The 19062-nt window shown below is 45.6% G+C and overlaps 1 protein-coding gene across 3 annotated transcripts in view; it reads right to left on the bottom strand.

The window, feature by feature from the left end:
- Nucleotides 1-13458, bottom strand: part of SMG7 (SMG7 nonsense mediated mRNA decay factor) — a 51196-nt gene extending 37738 nt beyond the window's left edge. For all 3 annotated transcript variants that reach the window (XM_030226381.2, XM_050977341.1, XM_050977340.1), the window contains exon 1: nucleotides 13147-13458. In XM_030226381.2, the coding sequence (XP_030082241.1) occupies nucleotides 13147-13175 (29 nt within the window). In that variant the 5' untranslated portion in view covers nucleotides 13176-13458. The remainder of the gene's footprint in view (nucleotides 1-13146) is intronic.
- Nucleotides 13459-19062: the final 5604 nt, after the last annotated feature.

The following is a 19062-nucleotide window of genomic DNA, read 5'->3' as shown; positions in this document are numbered from 1 at the left end:
TTACCAGTTCTTAGGACTATGGCCCGAAGAGGGAGGTGAGAGGTTTACAACTGAACTTGCCATGATAATTCCCACAAGGTTTAGACTGAGCAAGGAGAAGCACCAGACAAAACCTCCCCAAACTATGCTCTTGTAATAAACATATAGTGTGATGTTTGCTCTTGCAAATGTTAAATGTATAATGTTAAAAGAAGTTCTGTTAAGATCTGGTGGTTTTTTTATAAAAGTTTTATAATGTTGAAAGTTGATCTCCACCCATTGGGAAGGCTGAAGCAAGAACTCCCAGAGGTGGGATGAAGGAGGAACTGGGTTGAAAGAGTGACATATGCATGAGTGTGGGGAGGGTTGGCTTGTCAATAGCATAAATAAGGATTGCTATGGGTGTGGGCTGTGTGCCTCTGGCTACAGCTAAGCACCCAGCACTGTCCCTTTTTCTTTATTCAGTCCCTTGTTGTGATTCAATAAACTTTTGAAAGTTTTAAGAAGTGAGGTGTCATTTCTCACACCCTTTTTTTCTCTTTCAAACCCTGAAGAGAGCGTACACTATCAGGTCTCAGTGGTGATAAAAGTATAGTAACACCAGCAGTAATTTGCTATGTTACAGTTCACGACTTGGTAAAACCACTTGTGTTAAGGGGCTAGAAACTGCAGACAACAGATGTTAGAATAAGTGAACATTACTTCTTTTAACAGCTTTTGCAATGAAAATCATTTCCAGAATTACAGAAAGTGCAGATATCTGAGCACTGAGATCAGCTTCACATGGGTATCATCAAATCAGTTCCAGAAAGTTCTGCTCTTCAAGTCAGCCCTGCAGAAGCCCAGTCAGGTGAGGCAGCAGATACCAGCCCTCCTGGACACTGCACAGGATCTCCCAGACAAGTGTAGAGAATCCAGTTCAAAGGAAGGAAATTACAGTCAGTTCAGTGCCCCACCTGCCATGCAGACAAAATGTGCCCTCTCACCTGCCCGCAGAGCTGCAGAGCAGTGACACACATTTCCCTTAGAAAGACCACTCCACTTTGCATCAGGAGGGAAACAACTGTGCATCTAAATTCTGACTTTCACCTCTACAAGTTTCCTGCTGCCTCCAGCCTCCACTATAAGCTTGGAATATAAAACTCAGATCTCTTGCTCATTTTTGGTGAACCCCTTCCTCTCAATCCCTGCCTCAAACTGCCCCTTGCACAGAGGCAAATGTTGACCTTTATGCTCAGTAAGGCTGGAATGACTCCAACAGAGAGAAAATGATCATTTAAGAGGAGTTAGTTACTAGGAATTTGAGATACTGTCTTCATTGCTAAGCAGCAGATGGATAAAGACCAAATCCATTAGATGGTACCAACAGAGGGGGCAGAAATAGAGCACAAGTAATCCCTCATACTGTGTTTGTAGCAGGTTAGCTATGACAGATACAGCAGAGTTCAGCATTTTCAACAAGTGCTCTCCAAGTCCTAATACTAAGATCTATGCCCAGATAGTCAAAGCCTTCCAAAACATAAGCCTTAAAGAAAAATGATTGATACTTAAATATTGTGGTCATTCAGTAACTGTAAACTGGCTTTTGCCAATCCCAATCACATCAAAAGCACACAAAACACACATCTATGAACAAACATGACATAGCCAAAAGTTTTAAAAAGCTCTTCATTATTAAGAGGTTTGAAAGGACACCACATGGTGCACACACCAGCCTTGACAAAAACACACCCTGATTACATCTGGATATGATCCTAATTGCAAGCTGCATCTTAGAAATTATTTTCAATTCTCCATCTTGAAATTACATGCAAACCATACTCTGAAAGCACAGTAACAGCAGAAGGCTGAACACCAGTCCGGGAAAATTATATCCTCCATTTATGATAATTAAATGGGTACTCAGTACATCACTGCCAATCATTTACAGGAGTCTCATTAGCTGCTCCCCATTCTCAATCAGAAACACATAAGCAATGCTCTCCTGAGATAAACTTACTTTCCAAGTAGAGAATATTTGAATAATTTCTGGCTTAGCAACACACAACTCACCCGCAGTCCTCTGCTGTTGGTTCTCCTCAGTTCAGGAGTGGCTCATCCAGAAGAGCTGCTGCCTACAATACCCAAGCCCATCACCAAACACATGGTACTCCTGGAATATGGGAAGTTACTCAGTTCTGTATTCAGCTGAAAGGGAAGCCTACGACCAATCCAACCACCTTAGATCTAGCAAATGTTATTAGCACAGAAGGAGGGAAGCAGATGGATACACTACTGTGTACAAGATACTGGATACAAGAACTGTCCTCTCCAGGAAAGGTGCAGCTTGAAGCTTTTGAGGCCCATCAAACAACAACAGGTCTGGAGGAAACCCAGCCTGCTTGAAGAGATGCAGCTCCATGGCACAAGTCCAGCTGACCTGTGTAGCTCTGCTCCAGCAGGGCCAAACTGCCACTGAGGAGATCTGCTGCCACCAGTGCCCCACTGAGTGCTGCCAGGTACTCCCAGTTAACCAGTAACCTCCTTTCCTGTTTTGAAAACTAATGGATTGGTTAGGAGCAAGCACCTGAGTAAATTTATAACTCCCAAGGTTAAATCTACTTGTGATGCCTAAATATTTTTATTAAAAAATGAAAGATTATTTCAAATATAAATCTCAAGACCTAAAGACAGAGTCTTTTCTAGTTCTAGGTCAGAAAAGTTCACATGATGTTCAGCTGACTACAAATCAGTATCTGCTTTATGAATCATATAAGGAAAAATGTGGGGGTTTAGCAAACCTTTACTAAACATAAACTGTAGAAAAGAATAACATGAATGCAGTTTTCCAGACTGCAGTCTGCCTTTCAGCAGTCAGACCAGACCTCATTATCTTCTGCAAAGGCTGAGGAAAAGGCTCCACAGCAATGGATTAACACATCCCACCTGAAGATCAAATCGTAAGCCTAGAAAGGCCCTCAGCCCATTCCATCACCCTGATGTTATTTCTGACAATCATTGCTTGTTGTTAAAGCCCTACCAAGTCACCTCCATAGCCCAAAGCAGCACCCCAGACACTGCCAAATCATTCCCACATGGCATTATGCCTTGCCTTCAGGAACTGCTGTGTGCCTTGGGTTCACCCACTCCAGCTCCTTCCTACCACCAAACCCCACAGCAAAAATCACCAGCCTTGCTCAACCCACTGCTGCTTCTGCAACAGGGGGAAGGGTAGTGACCCTCCCTCACTCAGAGAAGACATTCCCTGAATCTCTGAGACACATCAAGCAAGAAGAGACAATGCCATCAAAAGATTCAAGATGTGACTACATAGTTACCAGTTATTAACTCAGCATTTGTGTTACTCAGGCTGCACAAGCCAATGCAGCCCCTGCATTCCATTTTGCAATCAATTATAGACTGGATTTCACAGTCATTTGTTTTGTGTAGTATACCAGCATGTCCAAAACAAGTTTGAAAATAGAATAATTTTGGCTCTATGCTTCAGCATTTGACAATAAAGCAGGGAACTGAGGTGAATCATGCTGCTTTAATAACTAAAATCTGAAATCTGAATGTTCAAGAGCATTTTCCATTATACACAAAAGATTTCCTGCACCTGAGTCCTTAAAGGCCTAAAGATCTTCATGACTTTTGGATGTGTCCTTCTTGAAGACAAAACACTCTTGACCCACATCACCTAGTGCTCCAGCATAGCAGTTCTCAAATAATTATTTCAGGAATTAACAATCAGTTATGCAGGACAGAAGATACATTTTTGTAACCATCTTTAATCAAAAAGTAGAGAATTTTAACTGATCTTCAATGAGTATCCCCAAATTCTTAGCACCTAACAATGTTATAGGCAGACACAACACTCTTTTTTAGTGCTGACTTCTGACTGGCCACCTATGATGGAAGGGACCAAAATAGTCTGTAGTTGCACAAGCAGCATCAGCAAGCACTTGACATCTTTATTAAAAACACACTGGAAATATTTTTCTGGGTACTTTTAAATGTTAAAGATTATTTTAGTCCTTGATATCAAAACCAGAAAACAATTACTCCAGCTGAAGTCAGAGCAAGCCACAATCCCCTACAGATATCTTTGCCCCAAGCCCCATATCTCTTACCATTTACCTCAAAATAAAATAAATCTCTAAATTAAATAGTCATGGTATGTTCAAGCTGGGTGGAATACCTGCCAGACGTTCATGCCCTGGCATAATCTGTGTGACATGCTCATAAATTAAGGCCTGCTGTAATAATTCAGATGCATGTCAACAATGTATATTAAGGATTTCAGCACTTCTTTTCTAGTTAAAGAATTCATATATATATGTTCCACATTACACCTATCAATGGTATTAAGACAAATTTAAATCCTTCTAGATTTTTACTGCAAGTTACTCTGCATATTTTCATAACTGAATTTGCAATCATTGACCAATATAGAGATGTCACCTTTTTTTAAAACTTGAAATAATATTTCCTTTATTTTTCTAGTAACTGAAGCAACATGTTTGAGCTCTAAGAGCTGCTTTAGTTTTCATGTTTTTATACACTTTTGGTTGGTCTGGGTCTTTCTTTAATACTTATAAATGCAGCTTAAATCCTTTGAACACTATTCTTACCAACAGATTGGCTTTTTCCTGGGAATATCGGGCTGGATCAAGTCTCCCTCCACACAAGTTTGGTTATGGCAATGTCATAACAAGTATTTATACTACTTCAAGACAGACAACTTCAACAGCCAGAAGTCTTGTCCCATCCTTCCTTCTCCATAGATATAGAGGATTAGCATTTCCATTTTCAGTTATTATTAGGCTAGTTTGGAAAATCTGCCCTAAAGATCCCTCATAACAGCTCAAGCATACCTTGAATTAAGAGCAGGAATGCCCAAAGGCCCTGCCAAAACCAGTACTGTCTGCAGAAGGAATCAAAGCTGTCAAAGGTTGTTTGGGTTAAAAAAAGATTACCACAGTCATTGCTGCTGGACACATAACAATATTTACATGCTTTCTCCACATCATGGCCAGACCAATACAGAACATGGCAAATCAAATACCAGGAGAATTTCACTGCAACAGACAGTAGCACAATTTACAGGACTATCATCAAACAAAGGGTCTTTGCAACAGATTTATCAAAAATTCATTTATTCTTCATGTGTAGGGAAGTTAAGATGTGGCAAATAACATAGCGCAGACTGTGGAGGGTTCAGGGGGCCCAAAACAGGCAGGCTCCAAACAAATGCCCTTTGCCATAGCCTGACCAAACATGAACAACTCTCAAGGCCTCATTAAATCAAGACATCATGAAACACCAAAGTCTGAAATCAAGATGCTTCATGCCCAAAAGGCCTGTTTTTCTGTTTTCCAAAGAAAAAAGTAGTTTCCTTTAAGCAGTTCAAGAAATGTTCCCCACACTATTTTGGCAGAATCATTCTTAAAGGTTCCACACTCAAAATTAATTTCTCATTTTCTAACAGCTAGAGAGTAGCTCTCAGATAATTCAGCTGTACAACAAGCAGGGCCTGCAGACTCAAAACAGACAATGCTTCAGAGGAGAGGAGGGGGAAAAACAAAATAAAAATCAGCTTTACCCATACCACCATCAGACATAGCAGAAAACTGTTCAGTGAGGCTGAGCACTAGAGGACACTTTCAGCACCAAAAACATGAAATAAAAAAATGAGAAATAGACTGCTGATGTATTCAGGACATAGTAAGTGTTTTCAGAAATATTATCTTTGTTTTCCCTGAAGATGGAAGAGAATATTAATTCTAGCAGGACTCCCAAGTACCTCAAGGGTATCTCTGATTTGAGTCCCATCAGTGAAATTCAGCCTGTCACCCACAGCTCTGTAACAATTCCAAGAGATTCAGAGACTCCTCAGCCTTCTGGTTCCTTATGATAATCCCTAGAGTGTAGAAGCCAGTGTGAATAATCCAAGAGAAGTCCGACTGGAACACAGAAAGAAGAGAAAGCACACCTAATGTCACTCCAAAAAGTTTATACTACCCCAACTTAGAGGATTACATTGATCTGAACAAGTACCTGCTGATTTCACTCAGAGGAATTTAAAAACCCAACTTCATAACACTGTTTAAGCCATTTCCCCCTCATTTGGTCATCTGGGAAGTCCCCAAGTTTACAATGAGAAATTCATCTTAAATTCAAATGGGAAGAGTGGCAGTGGGCAGACAAGTGTAGAAATGTGGCCCAAAGGCAGGACTTGGAGCAGGGCTCCACAAGTGGCAGCTGGTGATGACTCCAGTACAGCTGCAATGCTTCCAGCAATACCCTGCCCAGTGCAACAACCCAAGTGCTCAGCAGGCACACACAAACAAAGCCACCAGCCCTTCTCCCTGGAATCATGAGAAATGATGGCCCAGAGTCCTCACGTCACTTCACAATAAACAATCTTTTATTCCTCTATTCTGTCCACAGCAGTAAGATGGAGAAATAAGATACCATATCCCTCCCTGAGCACAGGAAAACCTGTGTTTCCCAAACACCACTAAAATCTATTACCTCCTTCATAATACATTAAAAAGTACAGAATCAAAGTATGCATCTCTGCTAATGATTTTAAGGAAAAAATCTGTGGGTTTATCCCTCTCCTGCCTGACAGCAGCTGCACTGTTTTTCCAGTAAGATGAGGACAATCTTCAAGTTCAAAGTAATGAAAGCAACAACTAGTGTCCTCCCACATATATTCCTTACAAATTCTAGCTTCATTCTTTAACTGCTCTTCTACCAGCCCGCTGCTATGAGTGAATCTCTACTACTGTTGTGAAGATGAAGAACCCTTAAAGCTCTACAATCCCCAGCAACTCCTCATCCAACAAAATCAGATCCTACAGCAAATTATCCTCTTTTCCCTCCCCAGCCACCATGACTTGAACTGCAATTACTCCTCTTCTATACTCATTTTTGCTGGCTAAGCAGGGCAGGGAACATGCCAAGGCATTTATCCATTAAGTCGCTGATTTCTCCCATCAACCCAACCTTTCTTTCTCCAACAGGAAATGCCCACAACAGCCAATGTGGCAAACTAAAAAAAAGCAGGGAAGCTTCAGTTTCCAGATATATTGATTCAAACAGATTTAAGTTGCTTAAATTAAAAGTTTGTGATACAATTCAGTGCCCAGATCAGCTTATTTAGAGGCCAAAATCATCTCACTGGACCAAGCTACGGTTACTTCATACGAATTCTTAGGATAGAAGAAACAGACTTTACAAGTAGCCAGAATATCACAGTATACTTTACACTGAATACTTAAATAAAACTAATAAAGCTAATTCACCAAGAAAATGTACTTTCTTACCATGCATTGAAATGAAGAAACTGAGGAAAAAAACCCCTCCAACCCCCATACTCAGGGACAGCGGCAAAATGCTTTGGTGCCCTCCCTCATTAACACTTCAGACAAGCATCACCTGGTTTTAATGCCACAACAGAACTCTCTTTTCCAATAAGGATCAAACAGCATAGGAATATGCAGGTTAGAACAAGAACTAATTGCTACAGGAATCATCCCAGCCATCAAAAATAAATAAATAAATAAATAAATAAATAAATAAATAAATAAATACAGTTGTAACTTTACTTACACTAACCTGCACTTCTAGGTCACTGGAACACTGTGGTGCAAGTAATCTCACAGCAGAGCACAAAGAGAGTGCAGTAAGAGCATACACTGTGTTCTGCAGCAAGGGGAGACTCTCAGTCCAGACTGGAAAGAGGGGTATGGTTTGTTGACAGTGACACCAGGTACATTCTATAAGGATGCTATTTTAAATAGAGCTACAGCCATATTCTAGGAAACAGGACACTATTTACTGGGGTTGTGGGTCAGTGAGCACTTTATTGATAAGGAGCACTATACTATCACTTCAAGCAGCAGTCCCACCCCACTCTTAACCATTAGTGCTTCAATCCTCTTGCACAAAACTTCACTCTTTTTGTCAGCACATCTGTAGTAACACAATGAACGGGATCAGGAAACCAACTTGGACCAAACCCCATGGGTAAAAAACAAAACTAAAGCAGTTTTAACCTAGTCTGGTTCCCCAGTTCAGCTTCTTTAGACTTGGCCATAAACTTACAAACTTATGCCATCACATCAGGGGTGAGGGTGAGGGAGAGTGAGAAACTTCTGTCAAGAGCTTTTCAAGTTTAAAACCCACCAAGCTTTGGCCAAGCTTTTGCCAAGTGCTAAGCAAGTCACATTCTCTGGTGTGCAGTTCTCTGGTTACTGGCACATGTCCACCTTCCTGCCAGCCCCTCCCAGCAGGAAAATATGCCCATCACCTGCTAACCTGCACAGGCACTGCCATCCCTGCAGTTCCCTCCCTACAGAGGAGCATGCTCACACCCCAGCACAGAAACCTGCACACCACAGCTCAGGAAAGTTCTGGAAGTGCTGCTTTACCCCAGCTGGGCTCTGCCTGCTTCTCTCTCACCAGGCACACTCATCTGGATCACCCAAACATAATCACCTTGTTTCCTTAGGAATCTAGGTATGAAAAACAAAAATTATCACAGGTGTGACAGTGACTTTAGCACAAGTTGTCCCTGGATGACTGGAAGGATCAATAATTTGGATGCCCATAAGAAAAAGGGAACAAATAATTGCTGCCCAGACACCTGAGGAGTACGGTGTGTGTCTTGGGGCTCACAGCAAGATGTATTTCCTTCAGCAGAAAGCTCAGTAGGGAATTGCTTGACACTTTGTGATTCTTTTCACTTCATAGGTCACCAAAAAAAGCTTGTTGATCCTAAGTAAACAGTAGCTATCATCAATTTTTGCCTTTTTAAATCATTATTCTCACCCTCAAAGAAGAATACGAAGTGTTGCTCATATTAAATATTGGCAGAAATTCTAGTTATTAAATGGTGAAGCATCTTGTGCAGAGAAAAAAAAAAGACAAAACTAGAAGGGACACTTTTATGTTCCCCAAAGAAAACATATTGCTATGAGGTGTCTCCTGGAAGGCCAAAGCAGGCCCCACTATCTTGCTTAAAATTCAAGAGTAAACACTGTATGAAAGTAGCATTAATCATTTCAGAAAACAAAAAGCTGGAGAGAATACTTTCCAAGACTGATTTGGTCAAGTTCAGATACCAAGACAAATGAAGAAAGCTGTGGAACAACTGGAGCAAGGCCTCCAGAGCAGACAGGGCTGGAGCACTTGCATTTGGGACTGGAGCAGAGGCTGTGGAGCCAGGCTAGGTCAGTCTGAGGCAGGGAAAGCTCCAGGGCACCCACACATGCCACATGCCTCCAGGGAGGGGCTTGAGAAGATAGATCCAGGCTCTCCATGTGGGAGCACAAGAGACAATGGGCATAAGATAAAACAGGAGAGGTTCAGACTGGATGTACAGAAAATCTTTTCCACCACAATGGTATTCAAGCAGCCCCAAAAGGCTGGAATGCCTCCATTCCTGGAGGTTTTCAAGCCCCGGGCACTTGGTCTGAGCCCAGAGCTGTCCCTGCTGCGAGCAGGAGGCTAGACAGGAGCCTCTTGAGGCCTCTCCTCCAGCCTTGTGACCCTGCCAACTCCAGGAAGTCCACTGCAGGGACACAAGGTTCTCTATTAAGAGGTTACATTTACAAACCTTTTCCTTCATATACAGCCAAGATAATTAAATAACTTAGTCTTGCTGAGACTCATTCAAACAGTATTCTGGTTGGTGCCTTTCCAGCACAGACAAGCATCACCTCTACATCATCCTGACCAGGAATCAGTACCAGAACATGCTCACACACAGACTGCAATTACCTCTGCTCTAGCCTCCTCCTTTAACAGAGAAGAAACACTGCAGAGAGGTGTGTCACAGGCTGGCAGACAGCAGAGGAGTAACCATGAAGAGACACAGCAGATGCAGAAGTTAATGGAGCTACTGATGAGTCTTCAAAAAAGAGACCCACAATTTGAATTATTAAAGCAGTCAAACCTTTAATGAATTTGGTTATAGCCTCATCATAAGGCTACAGGAATCTACCTCCTGGTTCATCAGCACTGGAATTTCTAAGCAATGTTCAAGCCCTGTAATTCAAGCACCTTTTATTCTACATTTGTGCTTGTGCTAAAAGTCACAGTTTACCAGAGCAACGCCACATTTAACTGGTAACTGAGCTCACATCTTTTTTAAATGCAGTTGAGACAATCATTTGTCAAACTGCTAAACTTCTGAATCCTAGTTATCTCATTTTTGAACATTAACACATAAAACTGGCATTGAAGATCATTTCTATAAAGTGAATAAACATGGACTAAAGCTCAACACTGGCTTCTAAAATGGACATGCTCAGAAGTTTCTGGGCTATTGTGTCATAAATCCTAGCAGTGATATTTTGCTTAAAAGTGATTTATTTTATATCTAGCATAATACATTAAATGTGTAGTTTAAGACAAGTGGCCTGCGAGATGAATTTGTTTTCTGGGGAGTACTTGCAGATTCCCCAAGCAGCACAAATAGCATGGATACAAATTTTCAGCCAGTTGTGATGAACAGATTCACCTGAACAGGGAGACTTGAACAGTGCCCATCTCCTAAAATATCTTTTAGGTTCTTGTCTCCTATGAGAACCCTCTGAAAGGTCTATTCACCTTATCAGATGCAATGCAAATCTTTGAGAAGTGACTCAAAACAATGACTCCAGTGAAGTACGTAGGAAACCAGATGGCAGAGAATATACTCCAATACTCTCGACAGGTGACTTTGAAAAGGATAAAACTGGGAAAAATCCCCAAAAATCTATCACAACATAGGAAGATGATTTAAAAACAGACTCTCCTGCAACTTTTCAAAGACCCAGTACATGAAGCCTGACCTTATTTTCTCTTCCTGGAAGACTTCTGTAGGGGGCTCATGTTTTCCTCAGTTCTCACAGGTTGATTGAAGGGGCACAGTCCTTCAAGGATAGCATTTTAAAATAGCTGATTCACACACATACAGAAAGTGCCACCCAGAAGTGGAGGAGGTAAGGTAGTCCAGCTAAAAGTCCATTCTTCCCCACTCATCTTTTCAACAGCTTGATTCTTGCAGAGTCATTATTTCACTAGGTATTCAATCATTACATGTTCACCTTAGAAATCTGTCTAAAATCCAAATACACAGACAAATTATTTCTTGCAGAAACTTTTCTGTCCCTCCTTAGTGTTAAGACAATGAAGACAGCAGAGACTGTTTGCCTCATGTCTTCATTTGGCACAATGTTTTGTTAAGCTGCCCACTCACATTGTTACACTTTGGTCTATTCCTTCTTCGTTATAGTTGGATTGAGCCTGCTCTGCCACAGTATAAAAAGGAGTATGCCCTCCTCCTTAAGACAGAGGACTAACAGAACTGGCTCTGAGGCTTAATTCCCAGTTCCCTTTATGAGCTTGGGCTGCAGTAATCTGCAGCTGCATTTCTGCCCTATGCAAATCAAACAATTTAAATGTACGTTCTGTGGATGCAAAAAGCATTTCACAGCTTTTCAAGGAAACCTTCCCCAAGCATACCTTCTACAGAGAGAACAAACCCAAATGGTCTTCAGAGGCAGAAGGAAGATGATGAGAAGTCTACAAGGGGGACTGTCCTGTTGTTTTAGGAAGAGGTAAGGTCCTTGGTGACAGAGACACTGACTGTAACACATTAGTTTTGTGCACACGCTTCAGTCCTGTTGCTCTGGCACAATATAAACAAAGCAGTCAGGAAAAAGCAGGAACAACCCAGGATGAGCTGAAGTGTGGGAGGAACAAAGAGAGGAGAAACTGGTGATTCCTGCCCACAGCTTGCAGGAAGGATTTCCAGCTTGGCACAGCAAAATGCTAAGGAAGAGCTTGGTGGTGCAGGAAGGTGACAGGAGCAGGGACATGTGTAACATGGTACAGCCTCCCACAACCCAAAGGACACGTGCACTCACAAGAAGGAACAGGGAGCCAGATGTTACAATAACATTAAGACATGTCCTACAATAAAAAAGCAAGTCTTTTTCTGATAGAAGACTGCTAATAATAAAGCATTTAAAAGCTTTGTCATAATGTAAGAGGAAAGAAAGAATGAAGAAGTTTCATGACAACATAGGTGTACTCACCTGGAAGAACAAAAGGTCATAAACTCACTATGAGATAAAAAAGATTACATTTTTTCTCTTCTGAAGAAATCAACTTGAGGTAGAATCTGGGATAACAGAAGGAAGCAGAGGTAAAAGACAAGATGAGGAGGAAGAGAGGAATTTGGAGAGCTGGCAAGGAGAGACAGCTGAAGTGTTTCAGAACTTTGTATAGAAGGTGCTTTCAAAATGTAAAATCCTCATTGAATTCACTCCTTCTAAATCCTTCCCAAGCCCTGAACTCCTCAGAAGGAATGTGCATGCCCTTTTGGCATACCTACTCCTTTTCCATGAGGCGTTCTGGAAGCATCAGGGGTGACACAACACGATCAACCTGGACAGTTAGTACCTTACAGCTACTGAAAAGCCCTTCGTAGCTCACGAAGCTGCTCTCCAAAACCACTACAGAATCACTAGAGAACGAGCATTTGGGTATAAGTTCACCCAAACGGTAAGTTCACCTCAAAGCCTTTCAAAGTTCTGCTGGATCAACGTGAGCTATCTCGTGCTCTCGACGTGAGGGACTCGGGAACGGTTCTGTTTCAAAGCACAGCCCTGGCAGCCTCACTCCTCTCCCAAGCCCTCAGCCGACCGTTCCCGGCACCGACCGGCTGTGTCAGCCGTGACTGAGTACTTCCAGCTGATGGCGAGGGCTGAGACACGAGTCCTGCTACTCCCGTTCTCCCGGAGCACCTCCCGGGGCTGCGAGCACTGCTCCCGCTCCACAGCCGGGGTCAAACTTCGCGGTCGCTCCGCAGCGCTAGGTTACCCCGCCACCCCCTCGGGGAGCGATGGGGAATTCCGGCAGGGAAGCCGCCGGACTCTCCTACCCTCCCCGCGGCTCCAAGGCACGGGCGTGACCTTGCTGGGGAGCCCTGGGCCATGCGGCAGCCGAGCCCGGCCGCCCGCGGGGCCCGGGAGCGCGGCGGCCGGGTCCCGCACACCGGCCCGGGCACGGCCCAGCGCCCCTCAGTGCCGCTGCGAGGCCCGAGGGCTCCAGGTCCGCCCGCTCCCCGCCGTTCCTGGGCCGCCCGGCCGGGGCCTCGCCCGCCCGCCGCGCTCCGGAGATACTCACCGGAGATACTGCGCGCACAGCAGGCTCATCCTCCGCCGCTCACCGCCCGTCCCGCCGCGGCTCTCACAGCCCGGGCCGGCCCGCCGCCCCCGCGCCACCGCCGCCGCCGCCTCCCGCCGCCGCCATCTTCCCGTGCAGGGCCCGCGGGGAGGAAGGGGCGGGGTGTTCCCGCTCTGCGCTCCGGTCGGTAGGGCAGGCCCGCCCGCGCCCCGCCGGCCCCGCCGCTCCGGCCTCTCGGCGGCCCGGGCAGCCCCGGCTTTGCTGCTCCGGCACCGGCGGCGTCCGCTCGCCACTCTCCCGCCCCGCCGAGCCGCTGCGGCCCTCCCGCCGCGCCGGCCGCGCTTCCGGGCCGGACCCCGCCCCCGCCGGCACTTCCGGCGGCGCCACCGGCAAACCCTTCCCCCGCCCACTGCCATGGCAACCGAGGGGGCGGTGGGGCGTCGCCATGGCAACCGCGGCGCATCCCGGGGCCTGCATCCGCCGCCCGAGCCGCGCCGCCACACCGGCTTTGTCACCGCTCCCTCTCTGCCCTCGGGGGGGCGGCTTGCCGGGAGGCCCATGGGGCTGGCGGGAGCCCCGTCACAGAATTACAGGAACACAGAACGGGGCAGGTCGGAAGGGACCACAGTGGGTCATTGGGTCCCACCTCTCGGCTCAAGCAGGGTCATTCCAGAGCACATGGCACAGGATTGAGTCCCGACAGGTCTGGAATACCTCCAAGTGAGAGACTCCATACCCTCCCTGGTCTCTGTTCAGTGCTTGGTCACTGCACAGGAAAGAAGTTCTTGGTCATGTTGAGGTGGAATTTCTTGGGCATCCATTTCTGCCCATGGTCTCTTGTGCTGTTGCTGGGCCCCAGGGAGCAGAGCCTGGTCCTTGCTCTGACCTCTCCCTGCAGACAGGGACAGACAGGGATGAGGGCCCCTCTCAGCTGGGTCTGCTCTTGAGGCTGAACAGCCACAGGTCCATCGAGAGAGCTGTTCCACGACTTCCTCATCTCCTCAGCCTCCTCTGGACCTGCTCCAGGTCTCTCCTGTCCTGACACCATTAGGTGACACTGAAGTGGTTTTTTTCTCCAGGCTGAATAACCCCAGTTCTCCCAGCCTTTCCTCATAACAAAGCTGCTCCATCCCTCTGATTATCTTGGTAGCCTTGTCTGACTCACTCCAACAGCTCCATGCTCCTCCTGTGCTGGGGACTCTGGATCTGGACATAGTGCTCACCTCAGCAGGGAGCCAGGACATGGGCACATCAGGCAGTAACCTTGCACCTGGGTGCAACATTCTATCACAGCTCAATATTTACAGTATTTCCACTATTTATCCCATGTGATCCCACCCCCTGTGCTGACGTGGTGACTTGATTTGTGCCCCAATTTGGTTTTTTTATGGCAGGAAAAATCCCACTGAGTTCAGTGTCCATTCAAGTAAATGAGCCAGCTTGAAGAAATGAGGCAGAGGAAAATTTGGGATCAGGTGAGCACGAGGTGTCTGGCTAATAGAAGTTGTGTCATTTGAGTAAGTGACCTGAGGACAAAATGAAAGATCATGTTTCAAAAATAAGTCCCCCACATTTTTTTCAGGTTGAAAATATATATTGAAAATATATTCAGGTGTGGATATTTTCATGCACAGAGGTGGAAATGGGCTGCCCTCTGTCTCTGTGCCAAACTTTGGCTTTTATGTCTTTGAGACATCACATTCTCCTGCTGCTCAGCATGAAAACCTGGGATCAAGCAAAGATGAGTGAACAGCTCAACAGCTGAATGATGAAACATCCAATTCTCTGCAGGTTTGGTGATTATTTCAATCTAAATGTTGTGATGTGGGGAATGAGCACTCAACAGCATTTGAAGGAAGAAACAAAGCAGGGAGATAGCTAAACAATCCTAATTTTGTCCTCTATTCTTCCTGATTGGTAATTATGTTATAATGAGTAAAGTGTATTTGTTGTCATCCCAGATTATCCTACTCAGATTTTGAATTGTTAGTGACAAAAGCCTCATCTTACCCTAATAATAACCTCTTTTCCCCAAATATAACCTGTATGCAAATCTTCAGGAATTTCAGCTGTGTAGAGGTTTGTTAAGCCTTCATTATTCCCTTGCAAATATCACCCAGAAGAAAGAAAAAGTTATAAATTGGCCTCATTTCTTAGAGAAATTTCTTCTAATCCTTATAACTCATAAAGTAACAGGTTTCCTTTTAATTTTTTGAGAATAAGTGCTGCACATTCTGGGCAGAAGTACCCTTTCACACTGACTAAAAGCTAGCTCACTTTTGGAAGGGAGAGAGCAAGCAGCCATTCCCGGGGATCCATGCTGAGTGCCTCGGCCTCAGTGCCCATCCCAGAACCCAGCTACAATCCCACCTGCACAGACTGATCCCAGCTGTAACCTCAGACCCATTAAAAGGGCTGCCAAGACAATTGCACCTGTGGCCAGTGCTCAGCTGGTGTTGCTGAGTGTGCGCAAGCGAGAAGTTGGTTCCCAGGCTGACCTTCCTCAGGAGGGGACTCAAATGTCAGGCCAGTGTCCCAGAACATTGCACAGCATTTGGGAGCAGCTCACAGAGGCCACAACCAGGGTGTTAAGTCCTCAACCTCGATAGATCTCCAGCTTTATCTCATGGCACCCTTGGGAATCTTCTTCCAGTGCATGAGGAACCAAGCCCTGACAAAAGCTCCCCAGGCTACTCATAAATCTTCAAACCTCAGTTATAAATCATGTCTTTCACTGGCTGCTTTTCAGCCTTGCTTACTCCTTCCTGGTTTGAATGTCTGCTCCTACAAATGGTCATCCAAAATGGAAGATTTCTCCCTTTGGCCCGGGCTGTTCCACCCCATGTGGCCTCAGACCTGGTCACTGTGGGTTTGGCAGCTCCCTCCATCCCAACAAGGCTCCCACCACAGCAGCTACTCCCAAGTGCTTCCATTTATTTTCTCTGCTGTTCCATGAGCAACTGGGTCAGCTTGGCCTGTCTGGCCTGGCCCAGTCTGCCAGCTCAGTCTGGCTTCTTTATATTTGCAAATCCTTTCCCTCCCAAGGGCTGGGTTTGCAAGCCTGAGTTTTGGCTAGATACATTCAGACTATATCTCAAAAATGGGTATAAACTAAAAACCTGCTTTTGTGGGAACCTGGGGTATTATTCCAACTGGGCCACCAGGTGAACCCTTATTCAAGACTTTTTGCTCATTAATTCTCAAGAAAAGGCTTCTTTATTTTTTTTCGTTTAAAGTACATTGCTGCATTACAGAAATTTCTTAGAGTCATAGGGCTGGCATGTGGGGAGCAGAACTGAATCTACTTCTTAGCCCTTATCAGAAAAGGCTCCAAAATGTGCCAGGCTGGGTTCACAAATGGTTTAAGCCCCTCTAATTGTCCTTTTCTCTGAAAGATTTGAGTTCTTTTGAAGACTTTGCAGTCTGTCAGTTTAAAAGCCTTACGCTGGAAGGTTTCTCCTCCTATTCCCAGAGGAGAGACAAGGTGAGAGGCAGCGCTGGGAGAACTGAGGGGTCCCCATCCCTCACCCCAGTGAACACAGCCATGATCTTCCTGCCTTCTGCTGCATGGCCCCCTGCTCTTGAGGCCTGGCCGTGCAGATGGTGAAGAGTTGGAGAACTCCATGTGCAGAAGTACCCTGGTGTGAGCCTCAGGCCATGTTTCAGGTGTGCTCGACAAGTCTCAAGTCCCATAGAAAACGATTTTGCAATGAGTGCTGGTATGAGCTCCCTGTGTAGGCAGGTCCCTGTGTTTCTCCATGCTGTTTTCTCCCTCAGAGAATAAACCCCAGCTAATCATCTGTAGAGGGTGATCTTGCCCCCCAGTGAGTTGCAGCTGGGTCAGTTGCTGAAGATTGGAGGTGGGCCTGATCTTAACAGGCCACACCTGCAATCAATAAGAACTAGTGCTATATAAGAGTAAGGAAAGAGGAGTGAGGAGAGTCAGATTGCTGCCAGGACCTGGCACAGTCAGTGTGTAGAGGAGCTGCCTGTGAGCAACATCAAGAAGGTATGAAGCTCTGATAATATGAAATCCTCGTACTATGATAGAACCTTTGCTATCTAAGACAACAATCACCCTTCTGTCCCCTCTGTGTCCTGCTGTGCCAGCTCTGCAGGTGCTAGCTCTGCCTGCCACCATGGGCTGGGTTGGAGCTCAGATCCGGCGGGGGTCTCGGGGTGGTCTGCACAACAATCCCAGGGAGGGGTGGCAGGGAACATCTGGCTCCTGCAGCTGGGGCTGCTGTCTTCAGCCATGGGAAACCTGCACCCACATGTTCAGGGAAAGCAGCAAGTGAAAGAAAATACATTCTGGGTTGGAAAACACTGAGGGGGAAAAGTTGAATAGCCACTGCACAGCTTTGCAGGCGTTGCTCCTGCATCAAAACCTGCTGTCGCTCCCCAGCCAGCAGCGTTGCTAAGTGACAGCTGATTTACCACATCACTCACCATCCAACAGGCAGCAGGAAAGGCAGGGAAGAGCTACAGACAGGGTTGCCCAGACCTTGTCCCCACCATGGCCAGGCAGTGCATAACCTACATCTGGACAGGTGATCTTGATCTTTCACTGGTGTTTAAGGTCAAACCCCGGTGTGAAACAAAGCAGGCAGAGAGATTCAGCTGCATGGCAGGGGCTGTCAGCAGGATGGGTTTGGCATCACCAGACAGTGGGAGAACTTGGCCACCAGCAGTTTTGTCCACTTGTGCCTTCTGCAACAGCAGCACTAAATACTCCTACATCTGCAGGTTGTGTAAGCTGCAGAAGGGAAAACATGCTCCCCTGCAAAATTTCCTATGCAAAATTAGCAGGGAATGGGGTCAGGATTAACAAAAAATTCAGCTGTCTCACCTCAACTTCAGCCTCTTCTGTAAAAAAGGAATCAGTGAAGAATCTTCTCATAAAGGGCACACCCCCATATTTCATATCAGGGCAGTTGTACGCCCTCCAAGGAAGGGGTAGGGCAACATCCTGAGTGGGAATGTACAGGAGAGGAGCACCCATTTCCCTGCTGGCAAGACCTGTGGTTTAAAAGGCAGAGTTATGCTGTGCATAGTACCAGTGGTAAACTGCAGAGACACTTCTTTTTCCTGAAGTCATGAGTCTCTCTTTTTCAGGGTAAGCTTGGAGGAGCAGCAGAGAAAAAGCCCAGCACAACCCCAAAATCTAATCCCTTTGAATCATCATATGTCTATACAGAGCCAGTAAGAAGATAGAGCAGGGAACAAGGGGCAGAGCACACCACCTGTTCTCAACATCTCTCTTCCTCAACACTAGCTTAGTCTGAATTAAAATTCAGGATAGAAATATAACCTCAGAGGTGTTTCCACACCCCTCTGCAGTGAGAGAGACCACCCCTTGCTATCAGTGTGCGCTCCTGAGAGTGTGAGTGCAGCCAGGCCCTCCTCAGCAAGGATTTAAGGGTTCCCTGAACAAACAGATTCAGCATCATCTCGGGTTCATTCCCTAGTGGTCCTGCTCCTTCATATTACTCAGGCTGATGAGTATCCCAGCACCTGGCTGAACTGGGAGGGAAAAAGTTTTCAAGCAAAAGACTGTGAATAATTAATCTTAGCAGGACAAGGAGAAACACAGCACAGTGCTGTGGGTAGGGCTAAAAGCCTCTGCCATGAGAAGGCAGAAATTAATGTCTGGGGAGCATCCTCTTAAAGACAGAGGAGGAAGACAGATGAAGGTATCAAAGGAGACCTGTGGTGGAAAATAAATCCCTGCTGAGAGGAAAATCTGTGTGTAGGAGCCAGAGATGAGGCCAGGGCAGCCCTCAGGAAGGGGCTGAAGGCAGCTGCATGCAGCTCTTCTTAGTGGTTGTAAGCAGAGAGGGCTCTGCCAGCCCTTGCTCAGGGCAAGGAGCTTCTTTAGTGGAGAACAGCAATGCTGCAGTCCTAAAAATGAGACAT

Source organism: Serinus canaria, chromosome 8 (genome assembly GCF_022539315.1).
Source record: "Serinus canaria isolate serCan28SL12 chromosome 8, serCan2020, whole genome shotgun sequence".
NCBI classification, from domain to species: Eukaryota; Metazoa; Chordata; class Aves; order Passeriformes; family Fringillidae; genus Serinus; species Serinus canaria.
Note: the sequence above shows the minus strand (reverse complement) of the source record. Positions and strands in the feature narration are given on the sequence as shown.